Source organism: Camelus dromedarius, chromosome 8 (assembly GCF_036321535.1).
Source record: "Camelus dromedarius isolate mCamDro1 chromosome 8, mCamDro1.pat, whole genome shotgun sequence".
Classification (NCBI taxonomy): Eukaryota; Metazoa; Chordata; class Mammalia; order Artiodactyla; family Camelidae; genus Camelus; species Camelus dromedarius.
The window spans coordinates 70,519,879-70,541,846 of NC_087443.1; the positions used below are offsets into that span (position 1 = coordinate 70,519,879).

Consider the following 21,968-nt stretch of genomic DNA (forward strand, 5'->3'; position numbering starts at 1 on the left):
TGAGGACCTTCTCCCTAAAAAAGAGCGGTCTTAGAGGAACAGGCCGACCACAGAAAGGGCTGCTGCCCAGACCGCTCCGAAGCCGGGGCCTCAGGGCCTCCATTTTTATTTGCCGCCAGAAAGAGAAAGAAAACCCGCACGGGGGCCGCGGCCTCGGCTGAGGGGAGCTGCCTTCAGCCAGGGGGGAAAGGCAGTTTGAGACAGGTCACAGGAGGAACGTGGGCACTGGGGAGGGGAAAAAGCGGGTTTGTCTGTCATAATAGAGGCGAGAGTCCAGCAGCGCGGTCCCAGGTGCCCGCGCCTCGGGGCCCTCCCCCTCCCGCGTGGGGCCCGGGCAGGGGCCCGGGGGCTGGGGCCGACCTGGGAATAGTCCTGGAGTAATCTTTCTTCTTCATTGTATTTTCCAGGATCCTCAGACTCGGTGATAAAATATTTAAGGGCGAAAAAGATGAGTCTGGAGTCCTTGTTTCAGCACATCATCTTCTCGGAGCACCGGGCAGAGGAGAGTCGCCGTCTGATGCGAGAAGGTTGGGCTTTTGCTTGGGGTCTCTTGTCTTCTCGAGTTGAGGGCTTGGAGCAGGAACAAATGCCCGAGGCAGGGGGCAGAGCAGTGAGGGGAGTCGAGGGAAGGACAGCTGAAAGATGTCTTACCACAGGCCCCAGAAGTCGGGACTGAAAAGACGCATGTGTTTAAGCATTTAATTTGTATTACAGTAAGGTCGGAAATAAACGGATGTCGTGAAAAAATTAAGAAAGCAACAGAGAAGCTGAATGAAGAGAAAATCAAATTGGAATCTAAGGTATTGACGTACTGAACATGATCATTATCTCCCGAACAAGTCTGTTTTCAGTTGACTTTTTGAGGATATTTTACTGTTTAAGTAGATGTCCTTCAATTATGAAGCACTCTGCGTAATTCCATGATGCCGGGTAATATTTAAAGTTCTGAATCCGGTGACATCTTCCATCCTAACATGAATTTGTCCTAAAGAACCCAGTTTGAATAATGAAGAATTCTTTGTCCGTGTTGTGGGGGTGGTTACCGTTTTAAAAGAGCACAATGTGATTGGAAAAAGAATTGTTCAGTAAGTAGTTGATGCCAGATATAAATTTTGAATAGTAAATAATTTAAGAAGCGTACTACGTTGATGTTACAATTGAATGTAACTTTCAGATGAGTCTCGGCCTTTTTCAGTTCTCTGCCACATTTTGGACATGTTTTTGATCCAAAAGGATAATTTTTCTACTAGCATTTCACTCTTTTCTGCAACACTTGTAAAGTTTTGTTATTTTAAATGGCTCCTTGAAGGAGGATTTTGAACTGTGGGTAGAATTTCGGAGAGGCAAAGAGAAGTAGTAGGGGAAAAGCACTTGGGGCAGGTGGAGAATGTGAACAAAAGGGACACACGGCCAAGAAATGTAGGGAGAGAAATCTCCCAAAGCAGAGGGCTGATATCCGGGAATAGGAGGAAACTGTTGCAGGTTTTTGATCAGGGAACGGTGTGGTAAAAGCAGTTTTAGAAAGATCTCTCTGAGCTCTGGGAGAATGGGAGCTAAGAACATCATCCAAATATGTCACAGTGAAGGCTTCTCTATGGGTGGGGGAGTGGACAGTTATACAAAAATATTTATTCAGCTCTAAAGATAAACTGTGTAAGCAGTGTGCAATGGGAAATCTGTTTGAGGAAGTCTGTTTGCTAAAATAAGTCAATTAGAGTTAGCACTGTGAGAAATTTCTAGTTCTCTTTTTGGATAGAATAATCACAGATTCTTTCTCCACCTGGCAGGCTTCTTGTGTTCTTCCTTCCAAGTCTTGTTCAGAGGTCACCTGTGAGCCCTCCCTTGTACATCTTGAAAAACTTTTTATCGTAGCCTTCAGGGTACCATCTTACAATTAAACAGAAATGTATACTTGTGTTTGTATCCTTTACTCTTTTGTGAGCAGTGCATTTGGAATTTTTTTCTTAACCATTTTTTATTCCCACAGTCTGTATTCAGTACCCAGCACAGAGTATACATTAGTGTTTTGAATGAGTTAATGAGCACTAATAGTGTGATAATAGGGAGAGTGCTGTCTTTTAAATAAAATTTGGAAATGTTACTCAGTGAGACCCTCGGTCCTTTTTTATCTGTAAGTAGCAGATAAACTAGCTACTTGCAGCAGTGCTGAAGCTGATGGCAGGGGCAAAGTATTAAGAATGTCATGATATAGCTTACATTTTTTTTTAAAGAAGAATTAAGATATTTTGAGGATTGGTAACTAGAAGCTAATAGAAGTAATAGGCAAAACATATTCAATTAGGTAATGCATAACTAACACTTCTTGAGCACTTATTGTATGCTGTGCACGGTTCCGAATGCTTCACTTGTATTAACCCCGTTAATCCTGCCAGGAATCCTGTGATGAGACACCATCATGAATCTTTTTAGGGGAGGAAAATGAGAAGTTAAATGGTAAATAATTTAAAAACAAACTACAATAATGAAGGTAACAGTTTAGTAATGACAGCATAGTTTATTAAAACAGTTTTTTTTGCACTCATCTTAAACGTTTTCTTCATGAAATTCACATGTAATAGTGTATCTGAAGTTTTTGCATCTAATTTAAGGGCAATATTTTTAAAAGGTCACTTATGTAAGTTTTTGTACAAATATACTTTTCCTGGATTGGTGAAGGTATTGACTTGACAGATAACAAATGTTAAAAAAAAAAAAAAGGTTAACCCTTGTAATAGCTTCTTAAGAAAAAATACGTTTAATCTTTGTAATATTTTCTTGATTAGCAGTCTATTTTTTTGCTGAAAATGGAAACGTAATTTGTTGTTATATACAAATAAATACATTAAAAAGTTAACTCATGTATTTATACTTGAGAGAAGACAGAGCAAATCCCCAGCATTGTTTAGAAACATTTGCTAAAATTACTAATTAATATGGGCTCATAAATACACATTGCTTTTTAATCAGCTCGTATGTGTGGGTAATTATACAACTGTCTTTTTACCAATAAAACTAACATGAGGTTGACAGTTCATATAGTACTAATTTGTAATTGAAATAATTTGATGTATAATATAGTCAGCATGGGGGGGTGTATGTATATGTGTATAAAGATTTTAAAAGTGGAGACACAATTACAATGTAAATGACTAATGAGAAGAACTGAAGAAGTAATCATAAATTGATTTCTTGTTTCTTTTATTCTCAGAGTTAATTATATGTCTGCCAATAACAATGAAAATATATTTCCTTGAAGATTTGACTTGGTATTTATTGACCAATTTATCAAGTAGAAGCAGCATGAGAGAAACTAGGACATAATTTGAATAGGCTAGTGCTTGAGCTATTTGCACAGCAATACATTCAGAAAATATTTTGGGCATTTATTTTGGAAATTGCTTGTGGTCAAAAAATGTATTGAGGAAGTACAGTATTCATTTTTTTCTGTTCTGTAAAGCCCAGGTAGCATGTAATTAGAACTTGAATGATAGCATTTGCCTTTCAGAGCTCAATGAATCCTTTAAAATATATGATTGCTGAAGTCTCAGATTATATAGTGTGAGTACTTTGTGAATTGGAGAGCTACAGTATGCCTGGTTAGGTTTGGTAATGTGAAAACAGAAAGACAAGAACATGCCCTGGATTTGCGTTAATGCTTACCAGTATACCTAAACTTCTGATCCTCAAGGAAAGGTTTTATAGTATCAATGACAGAAAAAATCAAAATTAAAGACTCGCAGAACATTTATTGTTTCTTGTAAGCATCTAAAAGAGTTTTTTCCTTTCAAAAACTAGTATATATTTAAAATGGGGGCACTTAATCTTTATAAACATGTTACATAAAACCATACTCCCTCAAGAGGAAGTAAATGGAGGAAAATCTTAGGCTGTTTTCTTTTTCTCTTCTCCTAATTTTAACTTACTGCATAAACATAATACTAATGAAGTAATATTCCATGAATTTTTAAAGGAAAGTGATGAAATAAACAAGTAAGGGGGGAGGGTATAGCTCAAGTGGTAGAGGGCATGCTTAGCATATACAAGGTTCTGGATTCAATCCCCAGTACCTCCTCTAAAAGAACAAAACAAAACAGCAACAACAAAAAACTAAGTAAACTTAATTACCTTGCCCCTAAAAAATTTTTTTTAAAAAGTTAATGTGTATGAAAAATAAATAAACAAGTAACTTAACGTGGCTTTATTTACTTCTTTACTTCAAAATATACACATTCCTTTTTTTTTTAATTGATAAAAGTTAGGAACCCTCCAGCAGTTCTGAAGGGTTCCTAACTTTTATCAATAGTTAGTGCTCTATTACCTAATTTGGGGACGAATAAAAATCATAAATTATTATAATTTATAATAATGGAGTTTTGTAATTGAGATTTTTTTCCTGTTTTTAAAACTTTAATCAAAGAAAAATGTATATCCTACTTGAATTCTGTTGTTGATTAAAAGTTGCTTAAAAACATAGATAAGAGAAAGGCATTTTTCCTTTCTAACATTCATTTAAATAATAGTACATGTGAATTATTTAGTCTTAATTTTAGAAAATAAAGTGGAAATTCACTTTATCCAATTTAATACATGCCTATGGTTCTATTAATTATGACAAGACTCTTTTGAGGGTAGTTTCACTTAATTGCTTGCAGTTTCTGTGACTTTTTCATGTGAAATTTTTTTCATGTGAAATTTCTTTAAGCCAAATCACTCCTATCTTGAATATGTACAGCTGATTTTTTTAAAGTTGTAATACAGCAGTTTAGGTATATTGCCCCTTTTACATTCACCTTGGTCAGATGTACAGTTCCATAGCCAGTCAATATATATCTGAATCTGGAGTCTGTCCTTTGGAAGATTTTTCTTTCACACCCAAGATACCTCATAGCTGGGGGTTCAGTGGATGTCCTCTTCGCTCCCCGGTCCTGCTTCCAGGACGTTATTTCTCCACTTGCTTGTGATAGTTAATGCTATATCGTGGACTCTACCAACTTTTCGCCTCCTCTTCTGTCATCCTGCTAACTCACTGGATACTCTCCCTTGTTCTTTAGAATTTGGCATCTGGCTCCCAGGCTTCCAGTCTGTCTCAGCTCTTGCCATCATCTTGGGTAATGTCATTGTCTGTATGTGATGTTCAGTTACAACTCTGGCATATTAGTTTTTTGGTCTCCACATTTTCAATGACCTTTTTCTTCATTCTGCTTCATCCACCTATTTCCATAATCATACTCTGGGTGAACCAATTTTTTGTTACAATGCCAGCACTCAGTCAGTTGCGGGAGAGATTGGATTCAGTATACACATATATGGATGTTAGCCTCAGCCTCAACCGAGAACTCCACTCTGCCTGGAATTCTGCTGCATTTCTCTTTCTCACTCTCTGAAGTGACTATTTTAAACCTTCACTCTTCTCATATATTTTATCCTCTCTTCTGAACTACTTAACTCTCAGGTGATAACTTTGCCTTTTATTTCAAATAGAAAATAGGAATCATTCAAAAGAAAATTTTTTATATTCCCACCTATAGATCTCTAAATCTACCTAAGTGAAAACTCTTCCTCTCCCCTTTTATTCCTGTTATGGAGGAGGTACTGTTTTTTCTGACAGTGGACAATTTCTCCACCTATGCTTCAAGGTCTGTCATCTGTATCACCATTATTATCATCAGCATCATAATAACTAGTATTGTTTTTATTCGTATTAGCGGGAAGGGACCTGTTGAGAGAGGTTGAAGATAAAGACTAGAGAAGGAGGATAGGAGGTGGAAGGAGGATGGGATCCAGAGCATAAAGTAAGAATTAGCCTTAGGCAAGAGGAGGGGTACCTATTCTGCTGTGAAAACTAAACATAATAGGTACCATTTAGTAAGTATTACGTATTGGTCCTTATGCTAAGGATTATACAAACATCTCAGTTAATTCTAACAAAAACCCTATGAGATTGGTAGTAGTATTCTCATTCATTTGAGAAAAATCAAGACTCAGAAATTTAACTTTCATTAAGTCACATCAGTGGTAAGTGATAGATCTCAGGCTTGACTCTGTATTGGGTTAACTAGAGAGCCCTTGCTCTTAACAACTATAGTACAGTATAAAAGGAAGGAAGAAGGAAAGAATGAGAGTATAGAAAAGTTTGAAGACTTAGTAACAGGAAACCGAAGGCATAATTCACGTAGTCTCCTAGCTTTATTATTCCAACAAATTTGATGAATATGTTTTATATGTGTTTAATGAAGTTATTAATGTTTCATTTTGTTGTTCCTCTGCTTTACGAGTTGGATGACCTTTGCAAGCAAGGTAGTGCCTTGAGTTTGGAAAAGTTTCCCTGTAATCATTGCTAAAGATCCATATCAGTCAGGCAGCAGTTTAGGATGAAGAATATATATAGCCTTTGCCTTTGAGGGACTTAGAGCCAAATCAGAGGTATTACCCCTTGTTAGAGATGAGGCTCTGTCAGTGTAAGGTGCTCTTGATTGCAGGTCACAGAAATTCAGTTCAAAAATGCCTTAAATGATATTGGGAAACAGTTGACGTATACTTGAAAACGTAACATTTGATTCAATAGTGACATCAGTTGGAATTGCATCAGGTTACTTATAACAAAAATCCAGCCATGGTGGCTTTACCAAATATAGAGATTTATTTTTCCTCATATAATGGGCGGTCTGGAGGTTGGCAATCCAAGGCCATTTATTAAAGCTGCTCAAAGAAATCCTAAAAGACCCCAGCACATTCTATCTTTCTATTCTACCATCCTTAGCATGTGGCTTTCACCCTCGTAGTAACAGGTGCTGCCCCATCCCTGGTCATGATATCTGAATTCTAGCTGGAAAAAGAGGAAAGGATGAAAATCAAAAGGCATCTTCTCATACGGTTTTATCAGTGTTTTTGTGGGAGGGACGTCCTCTTCAAGGACTTGGGCCTGCATCTCAAAGATTACAATTTTGTCAGATGGTCAACCCTAGAAATGGAATCTGGGAATGTGAATATTTATAATTGGATACATTACTGCTGTGAACAAGATTGGAATTTTATTAGTAAAGAAGACTGGTAGAATGGCTGGTTGTCTTTGTGTTCCCCAAATTGTTATCAACAATCCCTACAGTCACATGCTTGCTTGTTTAAAATCAGGGAGAGGGAGAAAGAAGTTTCCAGAAGCTTTCTCTGAAAAGTGTTGTTCTAGTCAGATACTTTCTTTCATGTCATTTTCATAAATTGTGACATTTGACTATCCCTGAACCGATAACTGTGATCAAGGGGTAGTAACTTCTTTCACATTCAGTGGGCTGTCTAGGGATGGTGCAGGTTTCCAAAAAAATAATTAACTTGTTACCAAGGAAAGGAGGAATGTGCACGAGGGAGACAACCACAGTATCTCCAACAAAGGTTTTAGTGGTTAAACCAGAGTGGCCGTGTGGAGAGTTCCTGTAATATTTCATGTTAATTATTGATTATTGTTTAATCTGAGTATGATTTATAATACATAATGGATCATAATGCAGGTTTTTCCCCTCTAAGTTATCCCTCAGTCAAAAAGGAGTTGTTTTATGTCAGAGTCCTTGGAAAGCCTTTCATGTTATGAAATGCATGTTAAATTCCTTTATTTTGAACAAGAACTTAATTAATGGTAGTTGGGGATGCTTGGAGAAATCACCTGGTTAAACTGATTAAAAAAAGTACACAAAGCCATATAACCAATTTAGTTATTATTCCTGGGAATATGGCCTCAGAATTCTAAATGCTAGGTGTCATTGTGAAAAAGCCACTTAATGATGTTGTAAAAAAATTCATAAATAACTGAAACATAATATTGTGATTAAAAAAAACCTATGAAAGGTACATAAGTATGATCCCATTTAAAAACACACAGAACAATAATACATCTTGTGAGGGATTTATCCATGTATAGTGGAAGTATAATGACGTGCATAAGAATGATAAATAGCACATCAAGTTAGTGATTATCTCTGATGGGAGTGGAAGATAAATGTAATCAGGGAAGGGTATACAGGGCACTTCAGCTGTGTAATGTTTTATTTCTTAAGCTGGGGGACATAGCTGTTAGGTTATTTTAAAAAATAAAGATACATTCTATAAGTTACAGAGCAATGGCTTTTAGTTCATTCAAAAGGTTGTGCAACTGTAACTGTCTGATTCCAGAACATTTTCATCACCCCCAAAAGAAACCCTGTACCTGTATTAGTTACCCCTCCTTCCCCCTCAAGCCCCACCAGCCCTGGGTCACCACTAATCAGCTTTCTGCCTCTGGCCATTTCATGTGAGTGGAATTATACAATAATGGCCTTTTATGACTGTCTCCTTTCACTTAGCATGTTTTCAAGGTTCATCCATGTTGTGGCATGTGTCAGTACTTGATTACGTTTTATGGCTGAATAATACTCCATTGTACGGATGTACCACTTTTGTTTCTCCATTCATCAGTTGATGGGCGTTGAGTTGTTTCTGCTTTTTAGCAACTATGAATGATGGTGCTGTGAAGATTTGTGTACAAGTTTTCAAATGAGCATATGTATCAGTTCTCCTGGATCTTCCATCTAGGAGTAGAATTTCTCGGTCATATGATAATTCCAGGTTTAACTTTTTGAGGAGATGTCAGACTGTTTCCATAGTGACAGCAGTGATTTACATTCTCACCAGCAATATATGAGGGTTCCAGTTTCCCTATATCTTCGCTTGTTATTTTCTGAGAGTTTTTGGTTGTTTTGTTTATTTTATAGCCATCTTAGCGGGTGTGAGGTAATATTTCATTGTGGTTTATATTTCTAGTTCCCTATGAAATGAATGTTGAACATCTTTTCAGGTGCTTATTGGCCTTTTGGCACATCTATTCTTAACATGAGCTGCTTGATTAATGGTCATGTAATTGGTTACAATGCTTTTATGGAGGGGCTTTGTCTCTGAGAAGTAGTGATCTCTCTTCATATAAATAAAACTGAAATGATTATATTTCCAAATGAAGTAAAAAATATTACATACAGCATTTATTGGACAACTTTTCCTAAACTTTGTTTTCATGATCTTAAGAAAATCTGAAGAATATTTCATGGTAATAGCACTTTAGAGCAAACTGTGTAACAGTATGCCAGATAGCCTTTCTATTTGCAAGTGCTTATAAATCACAAAAGTTGCACACTCCCTGGCTTGAGTCCACTAAATAGAAAATCTGCTGCACTGTTTCTAATGGTAAAATCTACCAGGATGCCTCTATTCCCTTTTTTTTCTTTTTTGCAAAGAGCTACTCTAAATAAATTGTTTATCCTGAAGTGTTAGAAATGTTTTGAACAGAAAAAATGCTTCCTTTCTAGGAACTGAGAAAATGGTTCTCTAATTAAAGACAGTAAGTTTGTGGCTCATAAGCAAAAAGCATGCCATGAACGTTTAGTTTGCTAGCCTTGTAAGAATATACAGCACAGAAGAATGCCTTTTAAAAAATTTACCATTTGATTTGTGATTTCTTGGAAAATCAGTTAGCTATGTTCTTCACTTCTATTCATTCACTCAACATTCATTGAGCAACTCCTAAATCACACCAAGAGTAATTGGCAAATAAATTGTATAACAACTTTCTGCCTTAATTAGAAGGTTGACACCAAGCAACTTCAACTATATAAACCTAACTGTAAACTAAAAACTCTTGATGTTCTCATTTTTTAAATTGTGTAATTGCTTTTAATTTTCTTTATGTAATTCTATAAAGAATCTGTTACCACATTTGTCATGAATAATTATCTAAAATGTGGACAAATAGAGGAATTCACCAAATATCCTTTGAGTGTAGCAATGGTCACTTTGTAGTAGCCCACCTGCCTTGAGATAATCTGTTTGGTAGGGTATGTATCTTTGCAATTCTTTATTATTATCATTTTTTCATTCTTTAATATACCAACCATTTTTGACCTCAGGGCCTTTGTGCTCGCTGTCTCCGTTGCCTGAAATGCTTCTTCCTCACTGTTAGTGTTTTATACATATAGCTCCCTTCTTTTAGCTCTCTCCCAGTAGGGTGGCCAAGCATTCTGCTAAAATGTGAGGCTTTCAGTTCAAACATTGGGACAGTCCCATGCAAATCTCAATAGTTGGTTACCATTGCTCAATTGCAATTTTAGAGCTTTAGTTCTCAAAGTGGGATCTGTGATCCATAGGTGTTCCCAAGACTCTTACAGGAGCTCTGTGAGGTCAAGCTCTTTTCTTAATAATGCAAAGCTATTATTTGCCATTTTTCACTGTACTGATATGTACATCAGTGGTGCAAAGGCAACGGTGAGTAAAACTGTTGACACCTTAGTACAAATCAAGGCAGTGGTACAAACTACTAGCAGTTACTATATTCTCCATTGGCACACGCTCACAGTAAAAAACAAAACCCACCAGTTTTACTGTATGTCCTTGATTAAAGTATAAAAAATATTACTTTGTCCATTGTGTATATCTTTAATGTTGTGTGTGATGAAATGGGAAGTTCACATAAAGTACTTCTGTATTCCAAAATGTGGTGATTGTCTCAAGGGAGAGTATTTGTACAGTCATTTGAGTTGCAGTATGAACTACCTATTCTTTTTCTCGAACACCATTTTTACTTGAATCATTGACAAGTGTAGTTATTTAAACTTGAGCATTTGGCAAAATTTTCTCAAAAATAAAGGCAATAACCCTGACATTTCAAGGCAAATAACTGATATTATTATTATTATTATTATTATTACTATTATTATTATTATTATTATTTTTGTTTTGTCAATGATAATATTCAACCTTTCAAACATTAGAATTTTGGATGACTTGAATTTGTCATCGTAAGCTTAACAGTTTCACAGTACTTAAAGACTTTTCTGATGAGTTTGTTGGTGATATTAATAAGTATTACTTTTTAATATCGTATTATGAAATGCATCAACATTTGGAGAATCTGAATAATTCAGTGAATATTTTCCAAATGACCAGGGCATAATGTTACAAAATTGTGCATATACAAAAGTTTCACTCAAAGCACAAGATAGACCAATGGTTTTTATTGTAACAGAGGATGAAAGTTTATTGAAGTGGTTTCAGATTCCACATCACAAGTAACCTTTAAAGAACTACCACTTGCTAAGTTTGAGTGTAATATCAAATAATATGCATAATTATTCAGAAAGGATATTAAAATACCCCTCTCATTTCCAACTATTCATTTCCAACTGTACATCTGTATGAGGCCAGATGTGCAAAAAAAATAAATGCAACTGTTCTTACTGTTTATTTTTAATATTATTTTTTATAAAAATATGTTTAACATACAGTGAGTTTATTATTGTTATTCCTAAATGAATTACATGTTTTCAGAGTTTTTCAGCTTTAATCTTTGATGCTGAAAATATTTATAGATATGACTTACAAAAATAATTAAACAAAAGTCCTCAATAAGTTTTTAAGATTATGAAGTCTTAAAGATCGAAAGGTGTAAGACCAAAAAGTTTGGGAATGGCTGCTGTAGAGTACCCTCCCTTAGCGCTCTCTATAAAATAATATCAGCCCCATCTCATCTCTGTCCTTTAACTTTGCATTATTTTTCTTTGTAGCTCTTTTTAAAAAAAAAAAAACCTTTTTTTAAAAGTTTAAAAAATATTTTATTTGTTTATTATTGTATTACTTAATTATTTTTAGTTTGGCAGAAAGGGAGGTGATCAGGTTTGTTTATTTTTAGAGGAGGTACTGGGGATTGAACCTAGGACCTTGTGCATGCTAAGTATGTACTCTACCACTGAGCTGTACCCACTCCCCTTCTTTGTGGCTCTTAATTTCTCTTGCTGTATTTTATATTGATCTGTTTATTATTTGTCTCTCCCGAGTGGAATGTAAGCTTTACAAGGAATATATATTCATCTATTTTGTTCACTACTGTTATTCCCAGTATCTTGAACAGTGCCTGAATCACAGTGTGTGTTCAATAAATATTATTGGATGAGTAAATTAATATACTTTTTTTCTCTTAGAATTCTCTTTTTTTCTGTTTTTCTCATCTGTTGACTTTGTTACATGATGGTGCATTTTCTTATAAGCTTTAAAATTTTTTATTGTGAATGTATCTTTAGCAGGACTTTTCTTTCTTGAGAGTCCTACATACTCTCTTGATAAAAAAGATGTCCCTAAGGAGCAGTTTTACCCCTGCTGCCAGGACCTTGCAAATGTCACTTGTTCAGGGCCAGTTTTCATTTTAAATTTTGAGTTCAGGATTTCTGCACTGCATGGCTGAGAAACATTTGAATGTCATATTCATGAACAATTCAAGCTTCGGTTTGGAGTCTCTCGGGTATGACTCCTCTTCCACTGATGGCTCCATGGAGGCAGCTCACTTACATGCTGCATCCCTAAGCCAGTAGATGGAGTTTTGTTACTCCACTTGCTTAGCTGGCATAGACACTTCTTTATTCCTAACTGTATCCAGTGAGCTCAGTTTCACCTCTCTTTGGCCTTGACTTTGGGTCTTATGTGGATATTTAAAGCCCTAGTCCCTGTTGCCTATATCCAATCTCAAAGATATCCCTTGGCCTTGAATTCTAGCAGAATGATTTCTGGCATGATGAGCTCTCTCTCTTGCTTTTGGCTTAAGTATGTAAATGATATATATTTTAAATTAGTTACATTTTATCCAGCATTTCTCTATCATTAAGTAGAAAGTGGGTCTTCCCATATTTGCTTAGATTGTCATTAACCAGAATTCTTCACTATAAAATTCCTTAATGCCTTAACTTCGTCATTCTTGAATTCCTATTTTTTATTTATCTTTTGGTCAATCTGTATAATTGTTCAAGTAATTTTTCAGGAAGAATATGTGCATGATGGATTTTTTAAGTCATTAATATCTGAAATTTCTTTCTGTTTTCACACTTGAATGAAAACTTGTCTGTATGCTGAATTCTTGACTCAACCCTGTTTTTAGAAAATTTTATAGATATAGCACTATTATCTTCTAGAATTTATTTATGAAGAAGAAAGGTATTAAAAGTAAGCCTGATTTTTTAAAATCCTTTTTAGGTAACCTGTTTTGTTTCTTTTTTCTTCCGTATTTGCTATAGAAATTTATCCTCATAATTCCAAATTTATGTACAGATGTATCTATCGATTTTGTCTGAAACAAGGGTGAGCCTTCCATTTTAACCTTAACCTTTATATTCTGGTTAGTTTTTCAAGTACCCTTGTTTCTTATAGCTTGGACTTATGTTCTCTGTTCTCTGATTCTGTGGTCTCCTGATATTTGCTAGTTTTCGGCAGTCTTGGACAATTCTTTAATACTTCACATGACTTATTCCATCTTTTGTACTTAGTCTGTTATTTAGTACTCTGCAAATTTAAATTCTGTGTTGCCATCTTTTTTACATTCCTTTAATTTTCTGTCTTTATATCATCTTGTATTTTTACCTTATTCTCTTATGTCCTTACTTGATCTTGTTTTTTAGTGGATCCTCTTGAGGACGTCAAGTAGTTTAATTAACAAAAAAGACTTTTTTGTTCTCTGTAGTAAAATTGTTATAGAGATATACAGTACTCTTTCACTGAATTCTTTTAGGTAATTCTTTTTCTTTTCTGTTACATCATTTTTTTAGAGTTTATGTTGTTATTCTGTGAAAACTGTTCAGACTTACAGTTTGCCAACAGTAATAATATATAAATTGTTCTTTGTCCCATTTTTGCTTTCTCGAGTTCTTGAAGAATGAACTGTCTTCTTGAAACTAAAGCTGCTGTTTGACAAGTTGATGTGAATATTCCCAACCCAGTTTCTAGTGCTATTGTGGTTTTCTTGACTGAGGTGTGATTTTTTTTTTCTTGCTTACGTGCCAGGTTTTCTTATGAGGAGGAAAATGTATGTTTTAAAGAATCTGTGACATTTTATAGTTCTTCCATTAAAAGCAGTACATGAAAAATCACTACCCTCAGCATTCCATTGTTTTGCATCCTGATGAAATAGGAAGATGTAGTGATAGGTAAGGTCAGGTCTGCTTCCTAAGAGGTCAGCTTGCACAGAAGTCACCTTATTTCATAGTAGCTCCCCAGCAAGAGTCTTTCAGATTGAGAAGCATCATTACAAAATGCTCTTGGCCTGGCAGTACTTGTGCTTTGCTGCTTTTTCCCTAATCGGATTAATAGCTAGCTGAATCAGCAGTTCTCTAGGAATGGGAGTTTTATTTGAGGAAAAAGGGAAGAAAAAAATTTTGGAGAATGGGGGTTTTTTGGAAAAGAGTAGATTTAGATCGTCTGTGGAGTTAGGAACACCAGGTAGACTGAGAAAAGGTTAAATGGAATCCTGCCAAAGGCAAATTGGCTACTTACAGCTGTGCCTGTGGTCTCGGAGCTGCTGGGAGGGATTTCTCACCTAGCCTTGGTGCTTGTGTGGCCTTAGGAATTGTTACTGCCTGAACTAATATTTCAGGATAAGCCAAGGTAAGTTGAAAGGCTGCTTACCTCAGCTTCTTTGATTCAAACTAGTTTCATAGCTTTAGATATAGTCTAGTTTCTCTTGGTTAAAATTCCAATTAATTCCTCCCAAGAGAAGGTGGAAAAGAGGAAGGAATGGGAGATCTGTGACCACCACAGTGGGAAAATAGATCAGATTGTTCCTATAAATTACTCTTTTCCTCTTCGTTATGAGCTCCTGCTCCTCTCAGCCTTTATTAAGAGTGCTTGTTCATGTCCCTACTGAAAGAGTGGATTATATTCCTGGGAAATTTTGAGGACCTTCTACCATTATATTTGGTAAACATGCAGTTTTTGTTTGTTTGTTTTTATTTTTTTGCAGAATTGAACTAGCTTTGTTGTTTTAACTCTTCATAAAAGTGATGCATGCTTATTGCAATATTCCAAGAATAGAGAAAGGCAAAAAGCAGAGTGAAAACCACTGATAGTTATGGCATATAGTTAATATTTTTATAGATTTTCTTTCAGAATTAAGTTCATGTATATTTTTCTTAAATGATTTGCTTGTTTCCATGTACTATATCCTGGATATATCAGTAAATACATATCTAAATAAGCAATATTTAATGGTAGCGTAGTGTTCTATTAACTGACTATACCCTATTTTAGTTAGCTGATTTTCTATCGATAATATTTACTATTACTATTAGTAGTTACTATTATTAATATCACTGTGATGATAGTTTAGTTCATACATTTTTGTGGACTTATTTTTTTAGGATAAAGTTCTAGAAATTAAGTTGCTATGTCAAGTAGATATAGTTGACCTTTGAACAACAACTGCATGGGTCCACTTATGTGCAGATTTTTTTCACTAAGTACTACAATACTGCATGATCCGGTTGACTGAATGCCCAGATTGGAACTGTGGATATGGAGAGCCAACTTTTTTTTTTTTTAACATTAGTTTTTTTTTTAATTTATTTAATTTTTTTTTTTTGGTGGGGGAGGGAGGTAATTAGGTTTATTTATTTATTTGTTTTAGAAGAGGTACTGGGGATTGAACCCAGGACCTAATGCATGCTAAGCATGTTCTCTACCACTTGAGCTATACCCTCCCCCCTCAACTGTATAGTGTTGTATGCAGATTTTTGACTGCATGGAGGAGGATCGGTGCCCCTAACCCCAGCATTGTTCAAAGATCAACTGTACTTTTAAAGCTTTTGATAATTTCTAAATTATCCTACAGAAAAGTTCCAGTTTATATTCCCACAATTTCACAACTTGTACAATAGAAATTAGTGATTTTTTTCAAATATAAGAAAAAGGGTATCTTTTATGGTTTTAATTTGAGCTTTTTTGTTTACTTACATTTTTCATTTGTTCAAATTGTTCATATTTACTTTATGATTTGCCTAATCATACCCTTTTTCCTCTTTTTCTCATTGATTTCTAGCTTTTTATGTGTTACAGGTAATATCCTTTCTTTGTCATTTGTTGCTAATTTTATTATTTGTAGTTTGCTATTGTATAATTTTTTTAGTCAAAATTTAGAATGTTTATGTTACTAGAATTTTTAATCCTCTTGTTTGTTTGCTTCTGAAATTAATTGTTTAAACAATATCTTTTTCCAGTACTTCTATAGGTTTTTTTCTTTAACATTTTAAATAAAAATGATTCGCCATTTTCACCTGGGCAAATGTCACACATTGATTGGAAGCTCCATTTTTATGATATAGCTTTATATATATCTGTGTATTTGTGTCTGTTTCTAGATATTTTTATATTAATCTATTAATCTATTTGTTTTGGCACCAGTGTTCACTTAATTACATTAGCTTTAAAATATCTTTGACCTTCTAGAAGGACAGTTTCTTTTTTCAGAGTTTTCCTGATTCTTTTCATATTTCTTTTTTTGTTTGTTTGTTTTCCTAGATAAATTTGAGATCATTTTGTCAAATTCCAACAAGGCAAAAGTGTTGGGGTTTTAATTAAGATTATACTAATTTCATGTGGTAATTGGGGAAGAATTAATATATTTACAACTCTGAATCTTCACATTCAGGTATACAGCATATCTTTCTATTTATTTATATCTTCTTTTGTGTTCCTCAGTAGAGGCTTTTTCATATAGGTCTGAGATAGTTCATGTTAAGTTTAATTGTGTTTTGTTTATTTTGTTTTTGCTGTTGTAAATGGGACCTTTTCCATGCTGTTTCCTACTTATGTTTGGTAACTAGAAAAGATACTAGTTTTTGGCATATATTTTGTTACTAGTCTTTTTACTGAACTCTTCTTTATTTCTAACAGTTTCTTGGTAGATTTTCTTGGATTTATTAGATATATAATAATCGCACTTGCCCAACCAAACAGGAGAGAGAGAATTGTATGCCAGCTTTTAAAATAATTATCTCTCATTACTTTTCTTGACATACTGCATTAATAAGAACTAGAACAAAACTAAATAGCAGTGGTCTTATCAGGCATCCTGATAATCCTTAAAGGGAAAAGATGCAAGATCAACCAAGACATGACTGAGGTGAAGGGACAAACCATGAGGAATCTGGGGAAAGAGATTTCCAGGCAGAGAACAGCCCATGCACTGGCCTTGAGGAGATAGTGTGCCTGGTATGTTTGAGGAATAACAAGCAGGCCAGTGTGGCTGGAGAGGAGTGTATGAGGAGGAGACTGATAGAAGATATGATCAGAAAGAGAATAAGGGAGTACAATCATGTAAAGTCTTGTAAGCCGTGGTAAGGATTACTAGTATTGAGCCTTCCTTGCTTACTATATTAGGATTACTGTGTCATAGTGAGTTACTCTTTAAGCATTGCATCTGTGGTTAAGAGATGTATTTATAACAACAAGAAAAGAAATGTATTTATAAAAAATAGATTTTTTAAAAGTTAATATCTACGATTGATACAATATTCACTAATGTACTCTAGTGTTTAAATTTTATCATAGTCATAACAAACACATTCTTTCCCCAATTGCTATGATCTTTTTTTTTAAACATTTTTTATTGAGTTATAATCATTTTACAATGTTGTGTCAAATTCCAGTGTAGAGCACAATCTTTCAGTTATACATGAACATATATATATTTATTGTCACATTTTTTCTCTGTGAGCTACCATAAGATCTTGTATATATTTCCTTGTGCTATACAGCATAATCTTGTTTATCTATTCTACATTTTGAAATACCAGTCTGTCCCTTCCCAACCCCCGCCCCCTTGGCAACCACAAGTTTGTATTCTATGTCTATGAGTCTGTGTCTGTTTGTTTTTATGTTTTGTTTTTTTTTTTTTTAGATTCTACATATGAGCGATCTCATATGGTATTTCCCTTTCTCTTTCTGGCTGGCTTTGCTTAGAATGACATTCTCCAGGAACATCCATGTTGCTGAAAATGGCGTTACGTTGTCGGTTTTTATGGCTGAGTAGTATTCCATTGTGTAAATATACCACATCTTCTTTATCCAGTCATCTGTCGATGGACATTTAGGCTGTTTCCATGTCTTGGTTATTGTAAATAGTGCTGCTATGAACACTGGGGTTCAGGTGTCATTTTGAAGTAGGGTTCCTTCTGGATATATGCCCAGGAGTGGGATTCCTGGGTCATTTGGTAAGTCTATTCCTAGTCTTTTGAGGAATCTCCATACTGTTTTCCATAGTGGCTGCACCAAACTGCATTCCAACCAGCAGTGTAGGAGGGTTCCCTTTTCTCCACAGCCTCTCCAGCATTTGTCATTTGTGGACTTTTGAATGATGGCCATTCTGACTGGTGTGAGGTGATACCTCATTGTAGTTTTGATTTGCATTTCTCTGATAATCAGTGATATTGAACATTTTTTCATGTGCCTATTGATCATTTGTATGTCTTCCTTGGAGAATTGCTTGTTTAGGTCTTTTGCCCATTTTTGGATTGGGTTGTTTGTTTTTTCCTTATTAAGTTGTATGCGCAAGTTGTATATTCTGGAGGTCAACCCTTTATTGGTTTCATTTGCAAAAATTTTCTCCCATACCGTAGGTTGTCTTTTCATTTTACTTATGGTTTCCTTTGCTGTGCAGAAGCTTGTAAGTTTAACTAGATCCCATTTGTTTATTCTTGCTTTTATTTCTATTGCTTGGGTAGACTGCCCTAGGAGAACATTTTTGAGATATACATCAGATAATGTTTTGCCTATATTTTCTTCTAGGAGGTTTATTGTATCTTGTCTTATGTTTAAGTCTTTGATCCATTTTTGAGTTTATTTTTGCATATGATAAGGGAGTGTTCTAGTGTTATTGGTATACATGCTGCTGTCCAGTTTTCCCAACACCATTTGCTGAAGAGACTGTCTTTATTCCACTGTATATTCTTGCCTCTTTATCAAAGATTAGTTGACCAGAAGTTTGTGGGTTCATTTCTGGGCTCTCTATTCTGTTCTTTTGGTCTATATGTCTGTTTTTGTACCAATACCATGCTGTCTTGATGACTGTAGCTCTGTAGTATTGTCTGAAGTCTGGAAGAGTTATTCCACCAGCCTCTTTCTTTTTCTTCAGTAATGCTTTGGCAATTCTGGGTCTTTTGTGGTTCCATATAAATTTTATTATGATTTGTTCTAGTTCTGTGGAATATGTCCTGGGTAATTTAATAGGGACTGCATTAAATCTGTAGATTGCCTTGGGCATTGTGACCATTTTAACAATATTGATTCTTCCAATCCAGGAGTACGGGATATCTTTCCATTTTTTAAAGTCTTCTTTAATTTCCTTCATCAGTGGTTTATAGTTTTCTGTGTATAATTCTTTCACTTCCTTGGTTAGATTTATTCCTAGGTATTTTATTATTTTGGATGGTATTTTAAAAGGGATTGTTTCTTTACTTTCTTTTTCTGTTGATTCATCGTTAGTATAAAGAAATGCAACTGACTTTTGAACATTAATCTTGTAACCTGCTACCCTGCTGAATTCTTCAATCAGCTCTAGTAGTTTTTGTGTGAACCTTTTAGGGTTTTCTGTATATAGTAACATGTCATCGGCATATAGTGACACTTTTACCTCTTCTTTTCCAATTTGGATCCCTTTTATTTCTCTCTCTTGCCTGATTGCTGTGGCTAGGACTTCCAAGACTATGTTGAATAGGAGTGGTAATAGTAGGGAGCCTTGTCTTGTCCCAGATTTTAGTGTGAAGCCTTTGAATTTTTCACTGTTGAGTACTATGCTGGCTGTAGGTTTGTCATATATAGCTTTTATTATGTTGAGATGTGTTCCCTCTGTTCCTGCTTTGGTGAGAGTTTTTATCATAAATGGGTGTTGAATTTTATCAAATGCTTTTTCTGCATCTATTGAGATGATCATGTGGTTTTTGTCCTTTCTGTTGTTGATGTGATGTATTACATTGATTGATTTGCGTATGTTGAACCACTCTTGTGTCCCTGGGATGAACCCCACTTGGTCATGATATATAATCTTTTTTATGTGTTGTTGGATTCTATTTGCTAATATTTTGGTGAGGATTTTTGCATCTATGTTCATCAGTGATATTGGCCTATAATTCTCTTTTTTGGTAGTGTCTTTGCCTGGTTTTGGTATCAGGGTGATGGTGGCTTCATAGAATGAGTTTGGGAGTATTCCCTCCTTTTCAGTCTTCTGAAAGAGTTTGAGAAGGACTGATATGAGTTCTTCTTTGTATGTTTGGTAGAATTCCCCAGTGAAGCCGTTTGGTCTTGGACTTTTATTCCCCAGTGAAGCCGTTTGGTCTTGGACTTTTATTTGTAGGGAGGTTTTTTATTGCTAATTCAACTTCATTTCTAGTGATCAGTTTGTTCGCTATGACCTTAATGAATGTGAAATCTTCTTTCATTGTGCTTTCTTATGTAATGTTGCCTATTTTACTGTTGGGCCGAGCACTTAATCAGCAAAATGTCAGTTCCTAAAGGCTGAAATTTCTTTAAACAACAGCACCCACAATGAAGAGTAGCTTATACTTTGTACTATGCTTACTTGGACCCAAACATTAATTTAAAATCCTCAGTCATTTTCAGTTTTCAAGTTCTTCTGATAGAAAAATACTTAAAGGCGCCCAAGCAGCAAGAGTAGTGAAGAGTCGCTAATCATGACTATACTGAAAACTGACCTAGTTGACCAGATAAGTTAGCTCACTGGGAAAACTATAATCTCTGTTGAAAAATCTAATATCCTAGGAGGAATAAAACAGGGAAAGGAAAAAAATCTTTATTGCTGAGAGGAGTAAAATTAACCAGAGTGTTGGCACTGTTGTAAGTTAAAATTTTCTAAAATAGAAATATTTTCTGGCAAAGCTTGGCTATTTGATTCTAGAATATAACTTTAAGGCTGTACGCTAATATTTTCATTTCGTGTGTAGTCAGAGGAAGGAAACGAGAAAGAGAAATTCGTATTACTGCTCCTGGGAACTTTCCACCCTTTTCTTCTTATTGTTTGTAGCCCTTTGGGATCCCTGGGTAATTTAGCAGATATAGCCAGTAGTTTCTTAAGTTTTTATTTATCATGGATGCCCAAGTTACCATGGATATAAGATAGTGCCTCAATTCAAACCTGACTCACAGAGAGAAGTTCAAAAATATATTTTTAAATCCCACTTTTACATCTCTTCTAGTATCTTTCTAATTCTGATTCCTACCCATCACTTCTGCAACAAAGGGAAGGTGAGAGAGATTTCTAATGAGTAACAGTAATAATTTATTCCATGAAATGACCTCATCTTGTAATCCTATCAGTATCTTCAGGGTTGTATTTGGAATGTTTACATATCAGTAGGTCTGCTTTTCAAATGCAAGAATGTGAAAAGTAATTTAAGAGATAAGTTGTGATGATAGAAAGAACAAAAGGAACAATGAGAAACACAGTCTGCAAATAGGTGGCCCTGAAAAGCTATTTAATAGTAAAGAGTTAATGACTTACACTTTAGTAACCTATAATGAAAAAAATATGAAAACAAATATATGTATGTATATACATGAGCGAACTATTATGCTGTACACCAGAAGTTGACACAACATTGTAAACTGACTATACTTCAATTGAAAAAAAAAATGAAAAAAAAGAAAGACTTATCCTTGGTACAGAGAAGCTGGATGGATTTTAAGGCATTTGTCCTGTTAGTTCCATAAAAATATGGCGGTCTAACACTGTTTGACCTTATGTAGCTTCTGCAACCCAAACTTACTGCTGTCCTCAATTTGTGAGTCAGTGTATTGGAGACATTATTCTTTGTTGACCTTCCTATTGAGCTTTTCCAAAGTCCTGCTTCTTTCTCTATTACTCTCTTTCCCCTACTTGTCAATTCCTTTATGTATTAAATGTTTTCACCACACATCCTAAGTAAATTTAAAAATTAATGTTACTATAATCCTTCTGTAGTTATTGATGCTCTGGGACTTTTTAGATCTTGATTAAAAGAGGAAACTGTGTAAGTAAAAGATAAAGATAGAGTGTAAAAAAGAAAGTGAGAATGAAGTTACAGAAATAATAAGAATTAAAGCAAAGAAGTAGAAAAGACCTCAAAATGGATAACTTACGTAGAATTTTG

At 35.0% G+C, this 21,968-nt stretch overlaps 1 protein-coding gene across 1 annotated transcript in view; it reads left to right on the forward strand.

Annotated features, from left to right (window-relative positions):
- Nucleotides 1-448: 448 nt before the first annotated feature.
- Nucleotides 449-21,968, forward strand: part of CCDC172 (coiled-coil domain containing 172) — a 54,934-nt gene continuing 33,414 nt past the window's right edge. Inside the window, exons 1-2 of the mRNA XM_010987214.3 lie at nucleotides 449-527; nucleotides 715-800. Coding sequence (XP_010985516.1) covers nucleotides 449-527; nucleotides 715-800 — 165 coding nt within the window. The remainder of the gene's footprint in view (nucleotides 528-714; nucleotides 801-21,968) is intronic.